Below are 21,116 nucleotides of genomic sequence, written 5' to 3' on the forward strand. Positions count from 1 at the left end.
AGGCAAGCACACGCATGCCCCAGGGCTCACGTCCATGGAACACGCACACGAGCGCGCACATGCCATGGCTCACGGAATAAATGCTAATGCTCAGGTGGAGAGTGCAGAACACCTGAGCAACAAAATCAGCCATAACATGCATCTTACCATACTCCGAAAGCCACAATGAAGCGCAGGTTTCCTGATACTTCATCCACAAGGAAAAGACGGAATGAAAAGGTAAATGCAGTCATGGAAAAGATCTGACCTCTAACAAGAGCCAGGCAGGACCAGCGCCCTCGGGACGCAGACGAAAGTGGCCCGGTCGGGCCGGGGCTGCTATTGCACAACGCGGGGAGAGCTGGACGAGCGGCTCTGCGCTCTCTTTTAACAGCCGGAAACATTTAAATGTCTTGGGCTTCTGCAACCCTCCTCTTGGGTATTTGTAATTAGGCAATAACTTTTAAGAGAGCAAGGAGGGGGGAAAGGTTTATCACAACATCATTTAAAGCAGCATAAACCCAGCAGCGGCCCGGAAACCACACACGGGGAAGCGGGTCTGTGCAGCCCGCGTGCTGCCTTGACGCCCCACCGCGCGGCCGTGAAAACGCCCGTGCAGCCGCACAGCATCCGCCCAGGAGGGGAGAGACCGACGCCACGTCCCCTGCTAACACCCCAGGCTTCCGGAGAGGCCCGGGCTCCGCACAGCGGCACGGAGCACGCCGCGGGGCCCAGCAGAGCAGGAGGCGGCCGCGGGCGCGGGAGGCCGGACACGCCGTCCCCCTCACCTTGCAGGGCGGCAGCTCGCAGAGAGCCAGGGGGCTCCTCACTCGGCCCTCGGCGACTCTGCTTCCGTCGTGTGCTGCGGCGGGCACGTCCCGAGGCGCCGGCCCCTGAGGCTCCCGCCCAGCCTCCTCCTCGGGGTCCCCTGGCTGCTCTCCTCCTCCCGCAGGGGACACCCGGGGCTCCGCTGCGGCTCTGGGTCCTCGTCCTGGGGCTTGTCCCCGCGTCGTGGCTGGCAGGGAGGGTCTGCTGCCGACGTGCAGGGGGCTGCGTGGGTCTCTCCGCAGGCACCCGCTCCAGGCGCCCTGGCTGTGGGGTTCGACTGGCCACTGTCCTCGTGGCCCCCGAATAACGACAAGGAGCGGATAGGAGCCGGGCCAGCAGGGAAGGCCAGTGGTTTGGTTTGCTCAGGCAGGCGAGGGGGAATGGAGACGCCCCCCACAGAGGGTGGGGAAGGCCTCGGGGAGAGAGGGGAGCTGAGGAGGGCCCAGGGGTGCATGCAGAGGACACAGACAAGGAAGGGGAAGGGCGGGAAGCAGAGGCGGGAGCAGGAGGAGGAGGAAGGGTGTTGGGCGGGGGGTGTCCCCGACGGGACTTCGCGGAGGGTGAGGTCGTGGGGGGCAGTCAACACAGCCTGGAACCTTTCCACGGGGGTCCTCTCACGCGGTCTCTCATCTCGGCCCTCTGAGCCGCCCTCGGAGGCCGCACACCCAACGCCACCGCAGCTGCCAGGGCCCGAGCATCCCGGAGACCGGCGGCTTCCTTCGAATGTCCTGACTGTGGAAATCACAGAATAAGAGACCGTGGGTTGCTAGAGTCCTGGGCTTGGGGCTTTGCCACCCCCAACTTATCACCCAGGGGACTCGGGACACTCTACTGATTGTCGGGGAAGAACGGGCATCGGGGAGGGAACGAGGAGGGAGATGCAGCTGGAGGGCGCGTGCTGGGCCGCGAACGCTGCTGGGTGCAGTCTGATGGGAACCTGCAAAAGGCCACCCAGCCCCAGAGCCTGGAGGAGGGCGGGGTGGGGGGTTCTCCAGCGGGGGCGGCGCGGGGGCCAGCTGCGTGGAAGGGCCACGGGAGGCAGTGTCGGGAGGCGGGGGCTTGGCACGGGGCGGGCGCCTGGGCTGTTCTGAGCAAATGCAGCCTTGGAGGGACAGACAAAGTGCCTCCAGGGGAAGTGCTTACTTAAAGATAAGAATTTGTAGCTCATATATTTTTAAGTGCAGCCATAATACTATTTCCTGCTAAAAAGCAGCATATTTCCTACTACAGCAAACACCATGCAGTTGTCTCATAAACGTCCCCGATTATTTTAACAATTTGCGTGTGTGATAAGATCTACAGATCGGGGGGTTTTACTTTTCAGTCTTTTAGTTTATATGCCTCTTTCTCTCCTGCAATTTCTTTGTTGAAGAAATTGATATATTTTCCTCTACATGTCCCCACCGCGTGGATTTGGCTGATTGCAACATTTTTCTGTTTTCTGAATTTCCTGTGAATTCACAGTTGGATCCAGTGCAAAAGCCAAGAGACACACCTGTGGGCCCGGCCGCCGCGGCCTGTGGTAGGCAGGGTCGCCGCCGCTGTCTGCAAGGGGAGGACTGTCCAACTTGCGTGACCGTCCACCGAGCCCAGAGCAGCCCCACTTGGCCCTTTACAGAAAACCTGCTGGACTCCTGATGTGAAGCCGGATGGGGTTTGCTTTTTGCTCTTTTGGCACAATTTTGTCTTCACAGGTGGTGTTTGTGGATTGCCACCAGGAAGCACAGGATGACTGATCGGCTCTTTTCTGCCAGGTCGGCAGCTATTCCTGCTCGGGATGCAGGGCCATTACGTCACCAGGTGCTGCGGCCGGTGATTTCTCGCTGGAGCGTGTAGCCTCATCAGCAGCTGTGCCGGCAGCTTCCTCGCCTGCTCCCTGGTTACCCAGAGCTGGTTCTTACGGAAAAGACAGAATGAAATGCTTGCTCTGTCTTTTTCATGCCCTAGTTTTCAAAATAGCAAATTGGTTCCCTACTCTTATCTTATGGAGATAATTAGTATTTCCACTAATTTTCACTATAAATCTCCCTATTTCAATGCATGTCACATCTTCTCATCCACTGCATTGTCTGGGGCCAGCAGGAGCCTCTGAAATGGGCGCCCATCCTCTGCCTATAAACTGAGTCATCTTTGCATGTGGTGTGTGAGTGTTACACGTGTATTGTGTTGGTAGTGTTAGTGTGTGTGTAGATGCGTATGCATCACTGCGTATACCTATGCATGTGGCGTGTGTGTTAGTGCATGCATGTTAGTGCATGCAAGTGTGTTGGGGCTGGCAGTAGAAGGCCAGAACATCCTGACATTGATATTGTAGAGATAACAAGGGTGGAGTTGAAAGCAGGCTCAGAGAAGGGAGCCATCTGCAAGGGGCTAAGAGGGACTCAAGAAAAACCTCATCATATTCTGAAATGTAAGATCAAACCTAAGACCAAAAACTGTTATCTAAATCCTAGAGCCTTCAAACTTCTAGAATACAGAATATTTTCACAACTTTAAGGAAGCCAGGAGTTATTGGAAGAGACACACAAAAAACACTGGCCATTAAAAAAAAAAAATGCTAAGTTAGGCTCCATTGAAATTAAAATTTTCTGCTTTTTGAAAGATGCCATTTAAGAAAATGGATAGACAAGCCCTAGACTGGGGAGAAGTATTCACTTCGCAGATCACCGACAAAGGACTGGCATCTACAGTAAAGAAAGAAATCAACAAGTGAAAGATGAAAAATCCAGTTTTTTAAAATGAGCTCACAAGTGGGACTGTCACTTCATTGACGGGGACACGGACCATGAGCACAGGAAGAGGTATGCGACATCTTTAATTATCGAGGAGATAAAAAAATCAAGTAACCATGATCGGAACACTACAGTCAAGCAGACAGATAAAAGGAAGTGGAGGCCACAACGTGAAGCTGCTGGAATTCCCACCAGTTGCTGGCAGCAGGCAAAACGGTACAATGAGGCTGGCAAATTGTTTAGAAGTTTCTAGTTTGGTTCAACATAAATCAACCCTATTATGTAGCAATTATACCACATACAATAAGGAACAAATCAAAGCCTCCGTTCACAAGGCGATTGTGTAAGAATGTTCACAGCCACCTTACTCATTAAATTCAAACACCGGCAGCATCCCAATGTCCATCAAGAAGAGAACGGACACCACTGTGGTGCATTTACATGAAATATTAGCCAACAACACAAGAAAATTTACTTATTCACAAAGGCCAGAAGGAAGAAACAACCCATGGAGAGATGAGTGCATAGACAATGTAAGGTCTATATGGACAGTGGAATATTATTTAGCCTTTAAAAAGAAAAGAAGTTGGGTCTCCCTGGTGGTGCAGGGGTTAAAGTCTCAGTGCTATCAAGCTGTCACCAGCCACTGTGGCCTGAGTTTGATCCCCAGCCAGGAGCTACCCACATGGCGCAGCAGACCTCTCCTGTCTCACCCGCTGCTCCCCTCAGCAGTGGATTTCAGTAGATCCACCTGTTTTGCTCCCTACTCTGTCTCTGGTGGATCCTCTCTCTCCTCCCACCCTGCCCCTCTGGCCTACACCCCAGTTCTTATTTAATAAATAAAAATAAATCTTAAAAAAATAAAAAGAAAAGACTTTCTGACACCTGCTGCAACATGGGTGGGCCTTGAAAACACCATGCTCACATCATGCTCACGTATGATTCCAATTAAACGAGATGCTTGGAACAGTGTCATCAGGAAGCAGCAGTTTGACTCTGGACAAATGAGTCACTCTTGCTCTTTTTAGCCTCAAAAGGCACCTATGAATGAGCCCTCGAGCACTTTGCGATGTCTGGGGTGCATGTGCAGTAACATCTGGTTGTGAGCTTGGTTTCGGATGCGATGGGGTGGAATGGGCTGAGGCTCGGTGTCCGGGCGGGGCAGCCTCAGTTCAGGTGCCGGGCTGGTGCTGGACGGGAGGCCTGGGGGTGGGGAGAGGCGGTGCCAGCCCAGGCTGAGACGGGGATCTCGGCGGTGGCTGGCCTGAGAGCAGGGTGATGGGGTGATGTCTGCTGTGTGCATTACTCTTCTCTCTTTAAAGCTAAAAGCTTGAAAGCCTATTTCGCAAGGTCAAGAAATATGCCCTCAGACACATCAAAGCACACGCTCCCCCAGAGGCAGAGGCTCAGCCTGGAGCAAAGCCGCCTGGGCTGTGTGGGCGCCTCTCGGGGGCTGGACCCCTTCCTGAAAGCACCAGCCACTGTCCCGGACGATGAACGCCGACCCGTTGGGAGACCCTGCCGTCCTGTCCCAGCACCGGCTCTGGCTCTTGCTCGAGATGGTTCTGGAGGTAGAGAGGGGCAGGCCCTCCCCAAGCCTGCCCTGAAGCAGCAGGAGCAAACTGTGACTTTCTGGAAGAGAAGGCTGCCCCGGGGGCACTGCTACTGGTCAGCTGTCTGGACTGGAACTGAACACTCAAAGCAAGGACGGCCTCAGGCTGGAGACACCGGAAGGCGGGCGGGCGGGAGGCCGGAGACGCTATCGGCTGGAAATGGGGGCCACTCTGCCATCTGCCTTCAGCACTGCCGTCCACCCCCAGGGAAGGTGCTCGTCACTCCCCGAAGCCAGACCTGGTCAGACGCGGTTTGCTGGGGGCCCAGATTCAGGGGACTTGCCCCAGGATGCCCAGGGGGTGGGGAGGGACACCCAAGTCCACGCTCTGATCCTTGAGGGAGTCGTGACTAATGGTGTCGAGCTGGCTATGACAGGTCCTACTTCTCAAGATTTATTTGTTTATTTGAACTGACGTGTCCTTTCTGCAGTCATCGGGCAGAGCTGCGGAGGAGACACGGCGCCCTCGGCCTCCCTTTCTCTGCCCCTAGACGGCGGGCTCCCAGTGCCCACCTGCACCCACGCCGGGGTGACCCGGGGGCTATTTGGTGGGTGGTCTCCTCATTCCCATCTAACTGCCCCGTCACGAAGGCAGAACAACACTGACTTGCTTGGGGCTACTATGGTCCCAGCGCCTGGAACAGAGGCTGGGTCACAGCAGGTGCTCGATAAATGCTGGTTCAAGGACCAGCCACACACCCCCAGAGAGCCAGTGAGGTCACTGCGCCTCGCAGCACCCCCTGCAAGAGAGGGCCCTGGGGATAGCTGGGGTGGGCACGAGGAAGGCACATTCCATGGCAACAGCACGCAAGGGCCCCCTTTCAAAGCCGCCTTTAGGTTGAGGGCATTTGGGCACGAGAGGCCTGAAAAACACTTTTCAGTCTGCGGCTCCTCCGGAGTCCTTCCCAGCATGCTCCGCGCCCTGCTCATGCCGTGTGTCCAGAGACGGCTGCTCTGGGCGTGGTGACTCTGGGCAGAGGCCAGAGGTGCCGCGCTCTTCAGGCAGGAGCCTCACGCAGGGTCCACGACAGCCGTAGAACGGAAGACCCCTTGCCACGCCCTCGGGTGGGCTCGGCACCTGCCTCCCGGGCCTTCCTCCTGGAGACCAGGCCCCTAGTCCTGCGTTTGCTGACGGGCCCCTCGTGGCTGTGGGTGACTACGGGGAGGTCACACCTCAAAAACAGCAAGCACTCTCATTTTTGCCAAGTGACTGGACTCCAATCATCTTCACAGGAAACCCACACGGTTTCTAAGGGAGCTGAAGGTGGGCACATGCTGCCCGCCCAGACTCCGGGGTATGCAGGCTGTAAAAGGCCTCCAGCCCCGCAACTTGCTGGAGAAGCAGACCATGCAGCTCTCATCCGGCAAGTCCAGAGGGAAAACCAGACCAGGGAGCCACCCCCATGGGCAGGACCCACCCCACCACGGAACTTCCCCGCCCTCTTGGGCAGCCTGTTAACACAGCCCTGGGGGTTCCCCACTTTGCTACACGGGGGCGGCTGCTCCTCATTCTCCCCTCTGAATTCGCACGTCCTTACCCTGTGCCTGTCTCCACCATTCATTTCGGCGTATGTGGATCAGATAAGGAGGCCACAGTGTGACGAGAATTTTAGGGTGCTGGGATGGGGGAAGGGGTGAGTAACTAGTCTGAGGAGGCACTTTGGCAACTGGGAATCCATTCCCGCTGCAGCCGCCCCGTCCTCGTGATGGCTCGCAGCTCGGCCCCTCAGTAGGGGCAGTGTCCACACCCCACCCTCACTTTCTGGCGCTGCCGCATCACTGGACCACTGGGCTCTCGCCGTCTCTCTCAGAATGCCAGCCCTGGCGCGCCCACAGGCCCAGGCGAGCCTACTGGGCAGTAAGGCCCAGAGCCCCTCCGCCCTCCGACTGGCAGCAGTGGAGAGTAGGGAGCCGGTCCTCACCCAGCCAGGCCCTCGCTTCCCTCCAGCTGTGCACAGAGGCCCACGCAAGCTCAGCCGAGAGCCACGTGAGCAGGTGGCCGTGCGCTAGGAGCAGTCACATGACTCCACTTGAAGCCACTACGCCTGGCGGGGGCTGGAACCCGGCAGAGCTAGTGGGTGCATTGTTCTCGGGCTTTTTCTTTGTTACCAGCCCACGTGAGAGTGCACCGCCGCGGCGAGCAGGCCCCCCGCGCCCCCCCATCTCTGCGTCTCCCTGCGTTCTGACAGCCTCCTTCCTTGGGGAATACACCTTTTGTCTACTTTGGTCTCATCCAGTCTCACCCACTGATTCTGCTTCCTCTGGATGAGCCTGACCTTGGCAGGAGGCAGCAGACATGGTCCAGACGGCCCGGGACAAATGCAGGTCCAGGCCGAAGGGCCAGCGGCCGGGGAGGCGGCCGGACTCCCTTCCTCACTTGGAGAGTGAGAGGACGAAATTGCTCCAACCCACGCGGCAAGTTGGTGGCAGGACCGAGTCTACAATCTAGATTTTCTGTCTCCAGCGATCTTTGCCCAGCACCCTCTGCAACCTCCCCACCCCTGAGATTTTGCTTTGATGACTCTTTCTCACTCGGTCCTGGAAGCTGCTGAGCCCATGTGTCCTGTCTAGTGGACGCCGGCCGCTTTCCACATCTCTGGCCCTCTTCGGGTCCAGTCAGCCTGCCCACCCTGCTCCCCTAAGGCAGCGTCTCCCTGGCAGAGCTTTGCCACGCCCCTCACCTGGGCCGGCCCTCGCCCCGCCCAGCCCCCTGCCCATCTTCCAAGGCTCAGCTCCAACACTCTCCTTCCCTGGCCTCCCTCTTTCTGGCCTCTCCCCTGCCTCCTCTCCGCCCTCTCCACTCCAGCTGGATTCTGCAGCATGAAGCAGGTGCTCCCGGGCATATGCGGCTTCTGACTTTGATGCCCCACAGTGTGGCTCCTGCTGTGAATGAAGGGCCTCATGAGCCAGCTCTGTCTGCCCTGCCAGCCTCACATCTTGGGCTCTTCCTCCTCTCTCCCCCACCCTGCCCCAAGCCCAGTCACCCTTCCAACACGAGCCATGACTTTGCCAAATTCCTCTCTCATCCTGGTAAGGAACAGGCACAGCGAATACGTGTCCTCTGAATCCAGTCAGGACCCAGCCCGAGGTCGCCGTCTGGGTGTCCCCCAGCCCTTGAGAGCACACCGTGGCCACCGCATCTGCCACGCTCCTGGAGCTGTCACATGCCCATCTCGCTCGTCAGCCGCCAGCTTCGCGAGGACCAGGACTTCTCTGCATCCCCAAACTCACTAGTGCCTGGCACAGTGCCCACCGCGTAGCAGGGGCCTGGTGGCACTGAGTGAATGAGTGAATGAATGGCTAGATGGATGGGTGAATGGCCAGGAGGGTAAGAGAATAAAGGACAGCGTCTTTATAAAGGTGGGTGGTGGATGAATAAAGGTGGGTGGGTGGATGAATGGATGAATGCGTGGGAAGGTGGATGGGTAAGTGCACGGATGAGTGGCTGCATGGCCTGGCGCTGCTGTTTAGCTTGTCCAACAGGAATGTTCTGGTCCCAAGGCGAAAAATAAATTCTAGGGGCTCAGCATGGCGGCCTCTGGGCACTGCTCACCTCCACCTCCCCGGGCGCAGAACTGGGTATGGTGCCAAGTAAAGGCCACTGGTGGTGGACGCTGCCACTGGTGCCCCTTCCCAGTCTGGAAGGGGAGCAATGAAATGAGAGACTAAAACATGCAAACGATTAGGAACCATGGGGAGGCTCACCCCTAATTCAGCCAACACCTTGTTCAGTTTGCTCTGGTGCGCAGGGCTTTGGCGATGCAGTGACTAATACAGGTCCCCCCACCCTCGACCCCCACCTCAGATGAAGGGAGAGAAGAAGGCTTTTCACACGGCAAATTGCAGGGAGGCCTAGAAAAACGGGTAAGAATTTAACCATTAAAAACAGGACCCTTCCAGCTGCAGTAGGAATAAAATCCCCACGGTAGCCCTGATTCCTGCGGCAAGGGCAGCTGCTAAACTCAACATCCTTTCACGTGGAAAGCAACGCACGGTGACACCCCAGGACCAGAAGGAGCTTCCTAATCCTGTGAAGGGTCTGCAGGAACCCGCTGAGGGCTCCACACACAACACTGAGCGACTGAGAGGGCGTTCCTTGAAAATCAGGAGCAAATTAAACATTTCTGCTGACATCACTTCTAGTCTACTCTTCCCTGGAAGCGAATAAAAATGTATGGATTAGAACAGAAGAAACTACACTGTCATCACTCACAGAGACCATGCTATCCACACAGAAAGTTCCAGAGAAGGCGCAGGTGAGTTTGCAGAATCACTAAGACAATGAAGGAAGGCGACTACTGGGTCTAAATTAAAGAACTGCATTTGTCACATGAGCCACAAACAGCAGAGAGACATTTAAAAGACTTGAAAAATATAGTTTCCATAGTGATAAAAAAAGCATCTAGAAAAAAACTGAGAAAAAAACATGGTAAAGCTTGATTAAGGAATCCATTAACTGAGCTAAGTAACCAGAGACACCCCACACCCTGGGGGGGATCACTACTGAGACTGTGTCAACTCTCTGCCCACCGAGCCGCAATTCTAATCAAAGTCCAACAGAGCTTCCCACAGACGCTGGCGCGCCCATCCCTGCGCGCTCGGGAGGAACAGGCCAGCCTGCCGAGGACGGACACCCAGGGAGGGGGCGGCCCTGCGGGCGGGAGAGCCAGGGCGACCCTCAGGACCCACGGACCCCTCTGGGCAGGGCCACGCAGGCACAGCCCCCGGGGAACCCAGGCTCGAGCAGGGTGGCAGGTGCCCCGGCCCGCGTGGGCCCCGGGGTGGGTCAGTGCTGGGAGCCCCGGGACCGCCCAGGGCGAGGCGGAGACCCGCTGTCGGCTCCCGGGCTGACCCTCTCCAGGGCCTGGGGAGCTACTAACGCAGCCTCCCACCCCGCGCCCCCTGGGTCCAGCCGTCCTGCCTCCCCCACCCTCCAGCCCTGGGCTGGGCAAGGCTCGGCCATGGCCGCCTGCCGTGTAAACCCTGAGAACTGGCTTTTCCTTCTCTAACGCAGGTCCCTGAGTTAAGCTCCGAGGCAGAGGCAGCCGTGGAGGGCCGGCAGGAGCGAGAACAGGCGCCTGGCTGGACGCAGAGCCAGCCCCACCCGGGCCCCCACCCGGGCCCCCACCCGCAGCTCCTGCTTGAAGCAGGTGACTGGCCATTTGGGGGTACTTCTATTTTTTTTTTTTCTTTTTCATTCTTTTTCTTCTCATGCTTTGAATTCCCACTTTTATGTCTTAAAGTCACCCATAGAGCGAGCCCTTGATATCCCGGAGCCCCACCCTGGACCCCATAAGAGCAGGACCCAGGCCCTCAGGTGGCCCAGGGGTGCTGGGCGACTCCCAGGTCCCGTCCAGAGCAAGCCTCATGCTCTGCGCTGTCCGGGGCGATGGCCAAGGGCGCCTCAGTGGCCAGAGCCCCGGCTCCCCCCCAAGCCCTGGCGCTGACAAGCTGGGACCAGAACCCACAGGCCAGGCCGCTCTGCCATTTCGGGTTCCCTCCCTGGAGCCTGCCCCCACTCTTTCTAGCTAGAGCCTTCATGAAATCCTCCCCAGGGGGCGCCTCCGCACCCACCTGGGCTGGCAGCACCTGAGCGGGGGGAGCTGCCCTGGAGGGGAGCAGCAGCTCCTCAGGGTTCCCTGCACTGAAACCAAGTCCCAGGGCCTCGGCAGAAAAAGGGCTTTATAAACAAGACACAAAAACACAGGCCGGAAACAGAAAAAGCTCATAAAATTCACTTAATTACAATGAGTAACTTCAGCTCATCGAATGTGCCACAACGGAAGGGAAGGCCGTCCACGGGCCTGGGCGGAGGCACCAGACACAGGCCAGGCGCCCCCAGAGCGCTCGGCCACCCACCCCAGGCACCTCCGGGACAGCGGAGAAAAGCAAACAGCCCCAGCCTGCAAACCAGGACAAGAACAGGCACTTCAGGGAAAAGTACCGCTGTGGCCCCGCACCCCTCCTGCACCCGGAAAGCGCCCCGGGCAGGCAGGCGCCCCGCTCCTGGGTCCCAGAGGTGATGTCGCACCTGCTGCCAAGCCAAAGGGATGAGGGACCCCCCCTACCCCCCCACCCCCGCATGGCTCTGCCGTCCGGGGAGGTTCAGTGTCAGCCGCTGGTATGGACACGGCCCCATGGGTGCCCCCATACCCTGCGGCCCCACAAGTGGGAGAGAGAGTGCACGGGGTTGGGGGTGGTTGGAGGGGCCACAGGGGGCACAAGACCAGGGCCCGAGGGACCCACATCCTCCTGGATAAATTTTAAAATCATCGCCTTGATCGGAAGTGGTGGACACCAGTGGACATGCCCCACTCAGGGCGAGTCCACAGAGCTGAAAGCAGCAGCATCACGGGAAGGCTCCGCAGGGGCGGAGGCTGCGGGAGAGGCTGGAAAGGCTGACTCAGATCAAGGCCCTGGGGGGATGGTGGGAGGAGGGGGGCGGGGTGGGGAGAGAGGGGGAACAGAAGTGGCCCAGCGGGGCTCACAGGGGCTCTAAGATCCCGAGAGTGTTTCCTTGTTAACCTTGGTGGTGAGACACAGATGTGTTATCCTTGCTCTTCATCTTCGTATAACTTACATTTACTTCTATGACTGAGAAAACATACCAGCAACTGCTACTTCTGTTGATGACTGGTGAGGCATTCAGACCAACCCTCCCGCTGTGATCCTCAGAACGTCCCTGGGTTCTGGAAGGAAGGGTTTGAGAGGCTGCAGTGCACGGAAGTTCAAGTGCAGCCCCTACGGGGGAGCCCTGCAGCTCTCCCTGCCCCAAGCCCGAGCCCAGATGGCTGCTGCCAGAGCCAGAAGGGACAGGAGGCCAGCGTTCTGGGAGGCACAGACCAGCTTGGAACGGTCTGTGTCTGAAATGGGTTCATCCCGAATTGCTAAAGCCCCTGACTACTTGCCCACAGCAAGAGTAAAAGCTCCCAGGAGACAGAACATAACATAACCCAAGGCCTATGTGATTGAATTATTCTACAAAGGCAAACCCAGCTTAACATTGGAAAATCAATGCAATCTAATTACAAACTGCAACATTAACGTAATTTAAGGGAATTTATAAGATACTCTAGATACAAAAAGCATTTAATAAAAACATGAATGACCATTAACAATTTTTAAAACTCCTAATAAGAACAAAAGAGAACTTTCTAAATAAAAAAAAAAAAAAAACAGAAGGTCTCAGTAAACCTGTAAAAAATTATACAAATACTGAACGTTTCCCCTTGCCACCACCATTTCTATCCAACATTGTACTAGAGCTTCAAGTCAATGCAACAAAGAAGGAAAATCTAATAAAAGGTATAAAGATTACAAAGGAAGACAAAAGGGCCTCCCCGGTGGCGCAGCGGTGGAGCACTGGGTTGCAAAGCTGCCCGCAGCCTCTGCAGCGCCGGTTCGATCCCCGGCCGCCAGCGAGGGTCCCACATGGCGCGCAGACCTCTCCTGCCGCCCGCTGCTCCCCTCAGCAGTGTACTTTGGTCCTTCTGCCTGCTCTGCTCCCCGCTCTGGCTCTGGTGAATCCTCTCACCCTCTCGCGCTTCTGACTGTACCCAGTGCTTGTATAAATAAATAAATAAATCTAAAGGAAAAAAAAAAAACAAAGACAAAAGATCGATTAAAGAGCATATGAGAAAATAAATGAGTGGACCTTTACCTCACACCACACATCAAATCAGTGGTTATCAACCGAAGGTAATTTTGCCCCCCAAAGGACTTCTGCAATTGTGGAGGTGTTTTGACAGTCTCGGCTGGAGAGGCTGTGCTACTAGAGCCTAGACAGGCTGGGTGTGCTGCATAATGTCCACCACTACACAGCCAGCCCTTTGCGGTGAGGAATCACCTGCTCCAAAATGTCCACAGAGCCAAGGCTGAGAGCCCCGCAGTAAATCAGCTCTGGGTGTAGGGTAGGCTACACAGGAAAAGCAAAGCAAGACAGCTTCTAGAAGGTAACACAGGACAATATGTTCTTGACCTTGGGATAAAGATTAAATAATTAAGACACCAAAAATATCAACAAAGAATGAAAAGACTGATAAAGTGGATGAGATGAACATTAAGCGCTTCTGTTCGAAAGACACTAAAAAGCAAGCAAAAAGGCAAGAGCAGAAGATATATGTGACCCACGTGAAAAGGGAGGACTCTCAGCCACACACACAAAGAACCCATACTTGGCATTCAAAAAAAACACAGACCTGAACTTCGTAAAAGATGTCGATGGCCAATAAGCATACAAAAAGGAGGCTCCATCTCACCAGTCATGAAGAGAAAGCAAATGAGAACCACCGCCAGGAGCACTATTCTCCCACCAGGACGGCTACAATTAAAAAGACCGATAATAGCAAGTCCTGGCAAGAACACAGGGTAACCACACTCTCATCCACAGCTGCGGGGAAATGTTCTTACAGCCACGATGGAAAACCCTTCGGCAGCATCTGTCGAATGTGAACATACAGACACCCCAAGACCCAGACATCTCACCCCTCGGCATGTGCCAGCAGTAGTGTGTACGTTTGTCACATACTACATGTTATGGGTAGGAAGACACACTACAGTGGTCACGCACTTGCTCGCTGATGCTCCATCCTTCCTTATCCCTAATATTATCAAGGGATTTGTTTTGCCAATTTGGGGGGCATCTTTATTATTCATAATTATTCATTATACCTCCTAGCTGTAATCAGCCCAATGGTCCATCAACACCAGAAGGATATGAGTCAACTGTGATATGTTTAGACAGCAAAACACTATGCACAATTAAGCCACGGAAATGTTTCCACGTGCAAAAGACGCAGACTAGCCAGCCGCGCTGTCAGGGCAGTGAGAGCCTCTGCCAGTCTTGGGGCTTAAAGCTTTTCAAGCTTTCTGAATCCTCTAGAAGTAAAGGAGCGACGCCTTTAGGTTTTTCAGTCACACCAGAGGCTTCCAGACCTTCTCGGGCCACAGAACCTTTGGCAAGACCACCGAAATCCACTCTTGATGCAGCAAGGCCAAAAGAACGAAGTCACCATTCCATCAACTATGTGGTTTGTCCTCACCACCAAAAATAATACACAGAAATTAAAAGAAAAAATGATCTTTCTATGTCATCCTTAAGAACCGCAACAGCTTCCCCGTGGGACGGCTGTGTCTGTTGGGCACTGCACAAACTTCTCAAACTCTAAATCCAATGGCGACCCGCACTTCCCTTCCATGGTGAATTTCCACCCCTGCCAACACCGCCACCCCAACTTGGCGGAGATAAGACGTCGACTGTGGGACTGCGGAGCTCTCCATGTCCCCCTGGTCTGCACGGATGCTGAGTGCTGCTTTGTTTGCCCCCAAAGTTCCCGTAATTCTGGGATCCGTCCGGTGAGCTCCCAGCAGCACTCTGGGGGCCTTAGTGCAGCGCGGGAGCCCAGAGCCATACCTGGGGAGGGGCCAGTCGGCACAGGCAACACGCCAGAACCCCGGATAGAGCAATTCCAGCTACGGGGCGGGAACCCAGAGGCCAAGGGGGCGTTTGAGGGCGTGAGGGAGGGACCAGAGGGGTGACTGTGTAAGGGAGGCCAGAGGAGGCTAAACATGATTTAACCTCCGAAGTTCTCTCTCCCCAGGGATTGATGTCGCAATCCTCCCTCCTTAAAGCATCGTTCTGAGTTCCAATAAGACCAAGGGTTTGGCTGTGCTGTGCAAGCTGTGACGCTGGAGCTGTGGGCACCGTGACAATACCGCCTCCTCCTCAGAGGACCGGGTGCTTCACCTACTCCCGGCACCCCCAACCAGAGAAAACGGGACAACTGCTGATGGCGCTCGAAGCCCTCTTTGCTGCCTTGGGCGGCCCTGCTGGGCGCTCCCAGGCCTGTTGCTCCGAAGCGCAGCTGCTGTATCAGAGCCAAGGTCACAGCAGGTCGCGAGGGCTCCCGGCAAGGGGGACAAGCCTGGACCCCGCAGAGCCGCGCTGGCAACCTGAGGCCATGCTCTGCTCTGCGCTGGGCTCCCCATCAAATATGAACGAAGAGGAGGTTGACCGCGTCACCCCATTCATCATGAGGGAGGGAGCTGCCAGCGCCGTGCGTGGCAGTAATTGCTCCTGCGAGCATTTCCTTGAGAACAATCTCGTGTTTGTCAAGAAGCAGGAATGAAGGCCGCCCCGCAGACACTTATATGGTCAGGCCAGGCCAGGGCCGTGCGCGGCTGCCCACGAGAAGCCGGCTCTGGGCACGCGTGTTCAAAGTCGCATCAGCGGGCTGGTGGCTCGCCCGAGTGTTGGAAACAGAGCAGGCACTTCCTCCCCGGTCTCACTGTGGGTTTTCCTAGGTGCTGGCGGAAAGGGCTTGGATCCCACAGACTTTCAAACTAAAGGCAAGTGTAACACGATCCCAGGTGGCGACATAGGGTGTCTGCAGTCGGGATGGTGCCAGGAAGGGGAACGGGTGAGGGCTGCGAGGATGGGCAGGCAGGGCTCTGCCCCGTCCCATCCCCCCCACCCCCCCCCCCCGCCGGGGCTCCGGGGCAAGAGGCAGGCGGCCTGCCGCAGGAGGACAAGAAGGAGGAGATGGAGCCGGGCCAGCGAGGGCGCCCGGAGTCTCTTCTAGGCCACGGGGAGCAGCCTCCGGGTTAAGACACAGCCTAACCCGGCGCTCTCTGGCGCTCTCTGGCCCTCCTGCGAGTACAAGTACAGCAGGACTAGCACATTCTGGGCAGCTGGCCCCACCCTAACCCCAAGCCCCAGGGGCGGTCAGCCCCCCCGCCCCTGCTGGAACGCAGCTCCCGAGGGCAGGGCTGCGGCTGTCTGTCCAGAGCAGTATCCCCCTGCGTGCTGAACGGCGCCTGGCGCGCAGATGCTCAATAGACACCAGGTGAAGACCCGAGCGGATGCGTGACTGGGAGTGGGCGATGGGCCCAGTGCACCCTTCCCGAGAATGCTGGCCCGTCCACGGAGCATTCTGGAAAGACGGAAAGCCTCCAACATTCCTAAGAGATGGAACCTCAGGGCGGACAGGCAGCAGGCTGGGGATTCCTAGGGGCTGGGGGCAGGGGCTCTACCCGCCCTGGCTTCCTGGGGGGCACCCTGGAGCTGGAGGCAGTAGGATTGGGGGCCTCTAGGCGGATTCGGCAGAGCCAGGAGCTTCTGCCAGGATCCTGAAGGGCCTCCTTGGAGCGGGTGGGTGGACGCAGCAGGACCCCAAACCAGCACCAACCAGGCCAGGTCCCAGTTTTACATGATCAGGTGCCAGGAAGTTCCCAGGGAAAGAAAGGACTTTGTTTTAAAAAAACAGCCCTAGGTCAATTGCTTTACCTCCTTCGCTGAGGTGAGGGCTCGTCTTCCAGCGGGAAGGGAGAAGTGGAGGCCCCGGCCCCCCCAGAGGAGGCCGATGCATGACGGGACCTGCCCTGGGTCTCAGGGGGGCCTGGACGCCCAGCTCCTGGCGACCGACCAGGCTCCGGGTGGGGGGCGGGGGGGCAGCCCTCACACTCCACTCCAGCTGCCCAAGCAGGCCGCGAGCAATGTGGTGGAGACACGCCGCAGAGAGGGCCGCAGAGGTCGTCTAAGAGAAGTCACAGAGGTCACAGAGAAGGTCGCAGAAGGCAGCTCCCAGGCCGGCACGCAGGGACCCCCAGCCGCCAGGTCCCAGCCCAGCGAGCAGGATGCGTCTCCAGCACCAAGCTCTGGGGACACCTTCTCCAGGAGAGAACAAGCTTGTGAACTACATGGAAAAAATCCTTTTTACCTTTTATATTCACAGCCTAACACAGGGCACTGCTGCTGTTCCCCTCACTTCGTGTGTGTGTGTGTGTGTGTGTGTGTGTGTTTGTGTGTGTGTGTGAGGCTCAACATGCCAACAGCTCCACGCTACAGCAAATGCCCACGACCTCACGGTGCAGTTGTGGAAACTGAGGCTCCAGAAGAGCAGAGGACACCTGAACCCCATTCTCCTGAGCCAGGCGCAGAGGTCGCCCAGCCCAGTCTTTTAGGCTGAGTCGACAGAGCACCAGGCAATGGCTCACCCCATGGGCAACACCCCCAGGTCCGCCGCCCCCGGGGCCCACTGAGCGGGCGAGAATTCTGGGGTGTCTCTACAGGCTCTCCCCAGCCGCCTCCTGCGGTCCCAGCGGCCAGCCTGCGGCCGCTCACGCCCTGATGCACTGCAGACAACAGGGAGAGAACCCGGCTGACCCGGCTCCGTCCAGCCTTCCCTGGTGGCGACCCGCAGGCGCTGCTCCCTGAGGCTCCCGGGGGGCCCGTAGCAGTGTGGGGAGAAGATCTGCTGAAGTGAGAAACCCGAGTGTCCGGGAGACAGACCTAGGCCTGAGCACCCCAAACGCCTAGCAACAGGCCACTGCAGACTTAAAAATGGAGCATATCCCCGAGTAAGAGGCTTCAGGCTGGCACCCTAAAACCAGCTTCATGTTTGTGAGCAGGAGACCAGGGCTGGCTCAGCCGGGATGCGCCCATTACCTGGAAGCTTCTCTTCACAGCAGGAAAGCTGCCCCAGAAGCCCCAGCCCCTGCCCCGCAGGGCCCCCTCCCAGAACAGCAGGAGCTGGCGCTGTGGGAGGGGCTCCTTCCCTCCTGGGTCCGGGGAGACCCACAACCTTGCAGAGGAGGCGGCTCCCCAGCTCCATCCCGTTTCCAACAAGATCAAATGATCCCGACCACTCGCTGATCCTCGCACAATCCTCTAAGTGACTGCAAACACTACGGCAAACACGACACAGCAGCCCAGGCGGATCTGGTCATTTAACAAGATTTTTTAAAACTCGGAAACTCAGCGCAGAGCGCGGGGCCGGGGCTCAGGGGCCTGCCCGTCCAGACAGGCTGCGCGGTGCCATCAGGGAATGAGCTCACAGGGACCTCCGCGGAGTCCGGGGTGAGGACTGACCTCACCTTTCAATTTCCCAAACATCCTGTCATCTTTAAAAAACGTTCATCGCTTGAAAAATTTGAAAAAACAAAGAAACGGTCCGCAGCAGCTGCCCCCAGGGCTCGGCCTGGGCTGAGCTGGGGTGCGGGCGGGGCTGGAGGCCAGGGCGTAGGTGGCCTCGGAGCCTTCCAGAGCCCACAGCGGGGAGGTCTCCAGGGGAGGCTGGCAGCACCCGGGCATCTCTCTAAGTAAAAATGAAGCTCATGGTAAAGGCGTTTTTGAAAAGCTTGCCGAATCTAAACTGAATATGAGGGTAATGTGAGGCCAAGGGCTTGGCATCAAACAGAGGCTGAGTGAGTCCACCTGGAGCTCACCCCTGGAGGCCCCTGACAGAAACAGCAGGTGGTTTTCTTCCAGAGCAACTAAAGCGGAGGCCGGAGGCCGCCACCTGGAAAGGCAGCAGCTTCCATAATGCTCCTCCGCCCAAAGGGCCGACACCCGGCTGCTGGAGTGGTCTGTTCTCCGGGATCGGAAGCTCTGCTGGCCGGAACTCCCCCTCCGGGACTCTGGCCTGTACGGGACCATCAGCAGCCAATTCACAGTGTGTGCCCCACCCTGCCCTCTGCGCCCCCAGACCAGACTGTATGCTCCCAGGGGACAGAGCAGGCCCAGTTCGGCTTCTGTCTCCCCTGTGTCCAGCTCACTCTGGCACATCTCGGGGGCTCTGCGTCTGTCTGGGGAGACACCCCGCACCCAGCATCCGGAAGCTGAGCGCCAAGCAGCACCCAGCACCTCTCAGTTCCAACCAAAGGGGGTGGGGGCCATGCCCCCCACTTGCCTGCCGGTGGCCAGCACCCCACGCACAGAGCCGTGTCCTTGATGTACGAAACAGAAAACCTAAAGGAGACGTCACAAGACTAAACCTGACTCACACAAGGAGGTGGGGTCGAGGGGAGTAACAGGACTGTTAGCCCAGCTGGAGAAATCAAGACCCTCAGGCGCCAGCGCCGGATCCCAAGGCACAAGACCAGGCAGGTAACAGACGCCGTAGCGAGTTTCTGCAGCACAGACACTGACCTGAGGGTGAAGATGTGGAGTTTGGGCCCATTGTGAGATCTCCAGTCTCTCCCCGTCCTGTTCTGATCCTGCGTCCAAAATCAGCAACAATCTAACCACTCACAGCGGTGGCCCCTCCCTACCTAAAGAAGAGGATAGAGCCTAAGCTCGCCCACAGAGGGGCAGCTCTTCCGCCAGCTTGCGTCGGTGCAAGTGTCCTTGACTTTTCTGTCCCTTTTCTAATAAACCTGCTCTTTATATATAACCAGCGTCTCAGTCTCGTGGAGAAACTCGCCTGGGAAACTCGCCGCGTGCCGCTGAAAGGGGAGCTCTGGGGACACCTTTCCCAGGGCAAACCCAAGGACCCCGCACTCCAGACTCCAAAAACCTCACCATCCTGATGCTACTGAGCAGTAGATGGAATCACAGGGACCACAATGAGCAGCCCTGCAGCTGCTCCCCCAAAACCCCAGGCCACAGGGAGCGCATCACCCCCAGCAAACGTCTCAGACACACGGCACGCGGCAAATGGCCGACTTCCCCATCACCAGGTTCAAACCTGGGACCTGCTGATGTGCTGGGAGTCACTCCGCCCATCCTGGGCAGTGCCAGACAGACCCCTCCCTGGCACGCACCAGCCCCTGAGCCACAGGTCAGTTCTCTTGTCTCCTGCCTCCACCGCTGAGGCTGAGACCTGCGAGTCCTGCCTGGTGCCCAGAGGCTGCGAGACCCTCTCAGTGTCCAGCAAGTGTGAGAGCAGAACCGGACACTCCGGTGACCCCATGGTCGTGTGGGGCCAAAGCAGAAACAAGGGGGCCTTTCCCACGCTTGTTAAAAGCTAATGTACCCCAAGCTGCATTAATTGTCCAGGCCACTTAAGCTGAACTTACAGTTTTAAAAGAACTGGCTTTGAAGTCAGAGAGAGGTGGGTTCAAATCCTGGCTCAGCACCGGCGGGTTTGCTGTGTGACTCTGAGCAGGTGAGCTCACTTTCTGAGGTCAGGGCCCCGCTCTAAAATGGCAGCCATGATTGTGAGCTCATAGGGTGGTCACAACCACTTGCGGCTGGAGGATGCATTCAAAGGGTGGGGCATGTGAGCACCACAAACGGGAGCCACACCTCCAGACATCCCCAGAAACAGTACCCTGAGCTTGTGTCCACCTGTCCTGAGCCACCACCTGCTGGCGAGGACCAGCCCCACCAGAGGCGAAACTGCTCGGACATCAACTCAGCTCAGGGGTCCTCAACACCCCCTGAATCTGGGTGTGGCACTGTCTCACAAGCCCACCTGAGACCAACGGACTCAGACCCCTGGGGGCAGAGTGCAGGCCCCTCTCCCTGACCTCTCCCTCACTTTGCCGTCCAGAAAGGAGCCCTTTCTTCGTGGCGCTTTCGCATTAACGCGGCCTCACATACCTGAACACCCCGGCTCCGACACCCCAGCCGAGTCAAGGCCCTTCTGGCCAAAACGTCTGACTGGCTCATGCCCGCCCCAACCCAGCCCTGTGTGCACCCTCGAGGACAGGGCCTGCGAGGGCGTGCAGGGCGGCCAGACAGGTGGGCACACAGGCGGTGGACGAGGGGCACTCACCAGCGTGCTTGGGCCTTCTCTGCCATACAGGCCCAGCGCCTCGGGCCCGGTGTACACTGCTCCCCCGAAGACAGGCCTGGCCACCGCAGTGCCCAGCTGGCCTGTGTCTCCTGCAGGCCGTGTCTCCTGCCTGGGCCCCGCCCAGGAACATGAAACAAGGGGGCATTGCCTGAGCACTGCCTCTGCTCGGCGGGGTCCCTGCCCTCCTGGGGCCACCGTCCCTGGGCGAGTGCACTGGGCAGACCCGTGTGCGGTGGGGGCACCGCGGGTTCTGGGGCGGACAGCAGGTACCAGGAGCGGCCTCGGCGGGTTCCGCACCCGCGTGCCAGCGTGAGGGGAGCGAGGCTGCTGCTGGCTGGCTGGCCACTGGCCACATGGGCCCCGGGAGGCGTCTGTTCCGCGAGGCGTCTGTCCCAAAAGCCCCCAGGCGGCCCAGGCGGCCCAGACGGCACACCAGGCCGGGGTGGG

General features: G+C 57.7%; 1 protein-coding gene across 1 annotated transcript; it reads right to left on the reverse strand.

Moving 5' to 3' along the window:
• Window positions 1-805: 805 nt before the first annotated feature.
• LOC119237544 (uncharacterized) lies at window positions 806-20,916 on the reverse strand. Its single transcript, XM_037501538.1, has 2 exons — window positions 20,649-20,916; window positions 806-1,539 (listed from the first exon to the last, which is right to left on the reverse strand). The coding sequence occupies exons 1-2, from the start codon at window positions 20,812-20,814 to the stop codon at window positions 806-808; spliced, it is 900 nt and encodes a 299-aa protein (XP_037357435.1). The 5' UTR covers window positions 20,815-20,916.
• Between the last annotated feature and the right edge of the window lie 200 nt (window positions 20,917-21,116).

The sequence above is a fragment of the Talpa occidentalis genome, unplaced genomic scaffold (assembly GCF_014898055.3).
Source record: "Talpa occidentalis isolate TD23 unplaced genomic scaffold, MPIMG_talOcc4v2.1 talOcc4.10, whole genome shotgun sequence".
NCBI lineage: Eukaryota > Metazoa > Chordata > Mammalia > Eulipotyphla > Talpidae > Talpa > Talpa occidentalis.

Excerpts from the sequence above, each read along its gene's own strand:
- LOC119237544 (XM_037501538.1), bottom strand. The coding sequence starts at position 20,814 with ATGCCCCCTTGTTTCATGTTCCTGGGCGGGGCCCAGGCAGGAGACACG. Across the intron at positions 1,540-20,648 it reads GAGAAGGCCCAAGCACGCTG|TCAGGACATTCGAAGGAAGC; the intron begins GTGAGTGCCCCT and ends TGATTTCCACAG.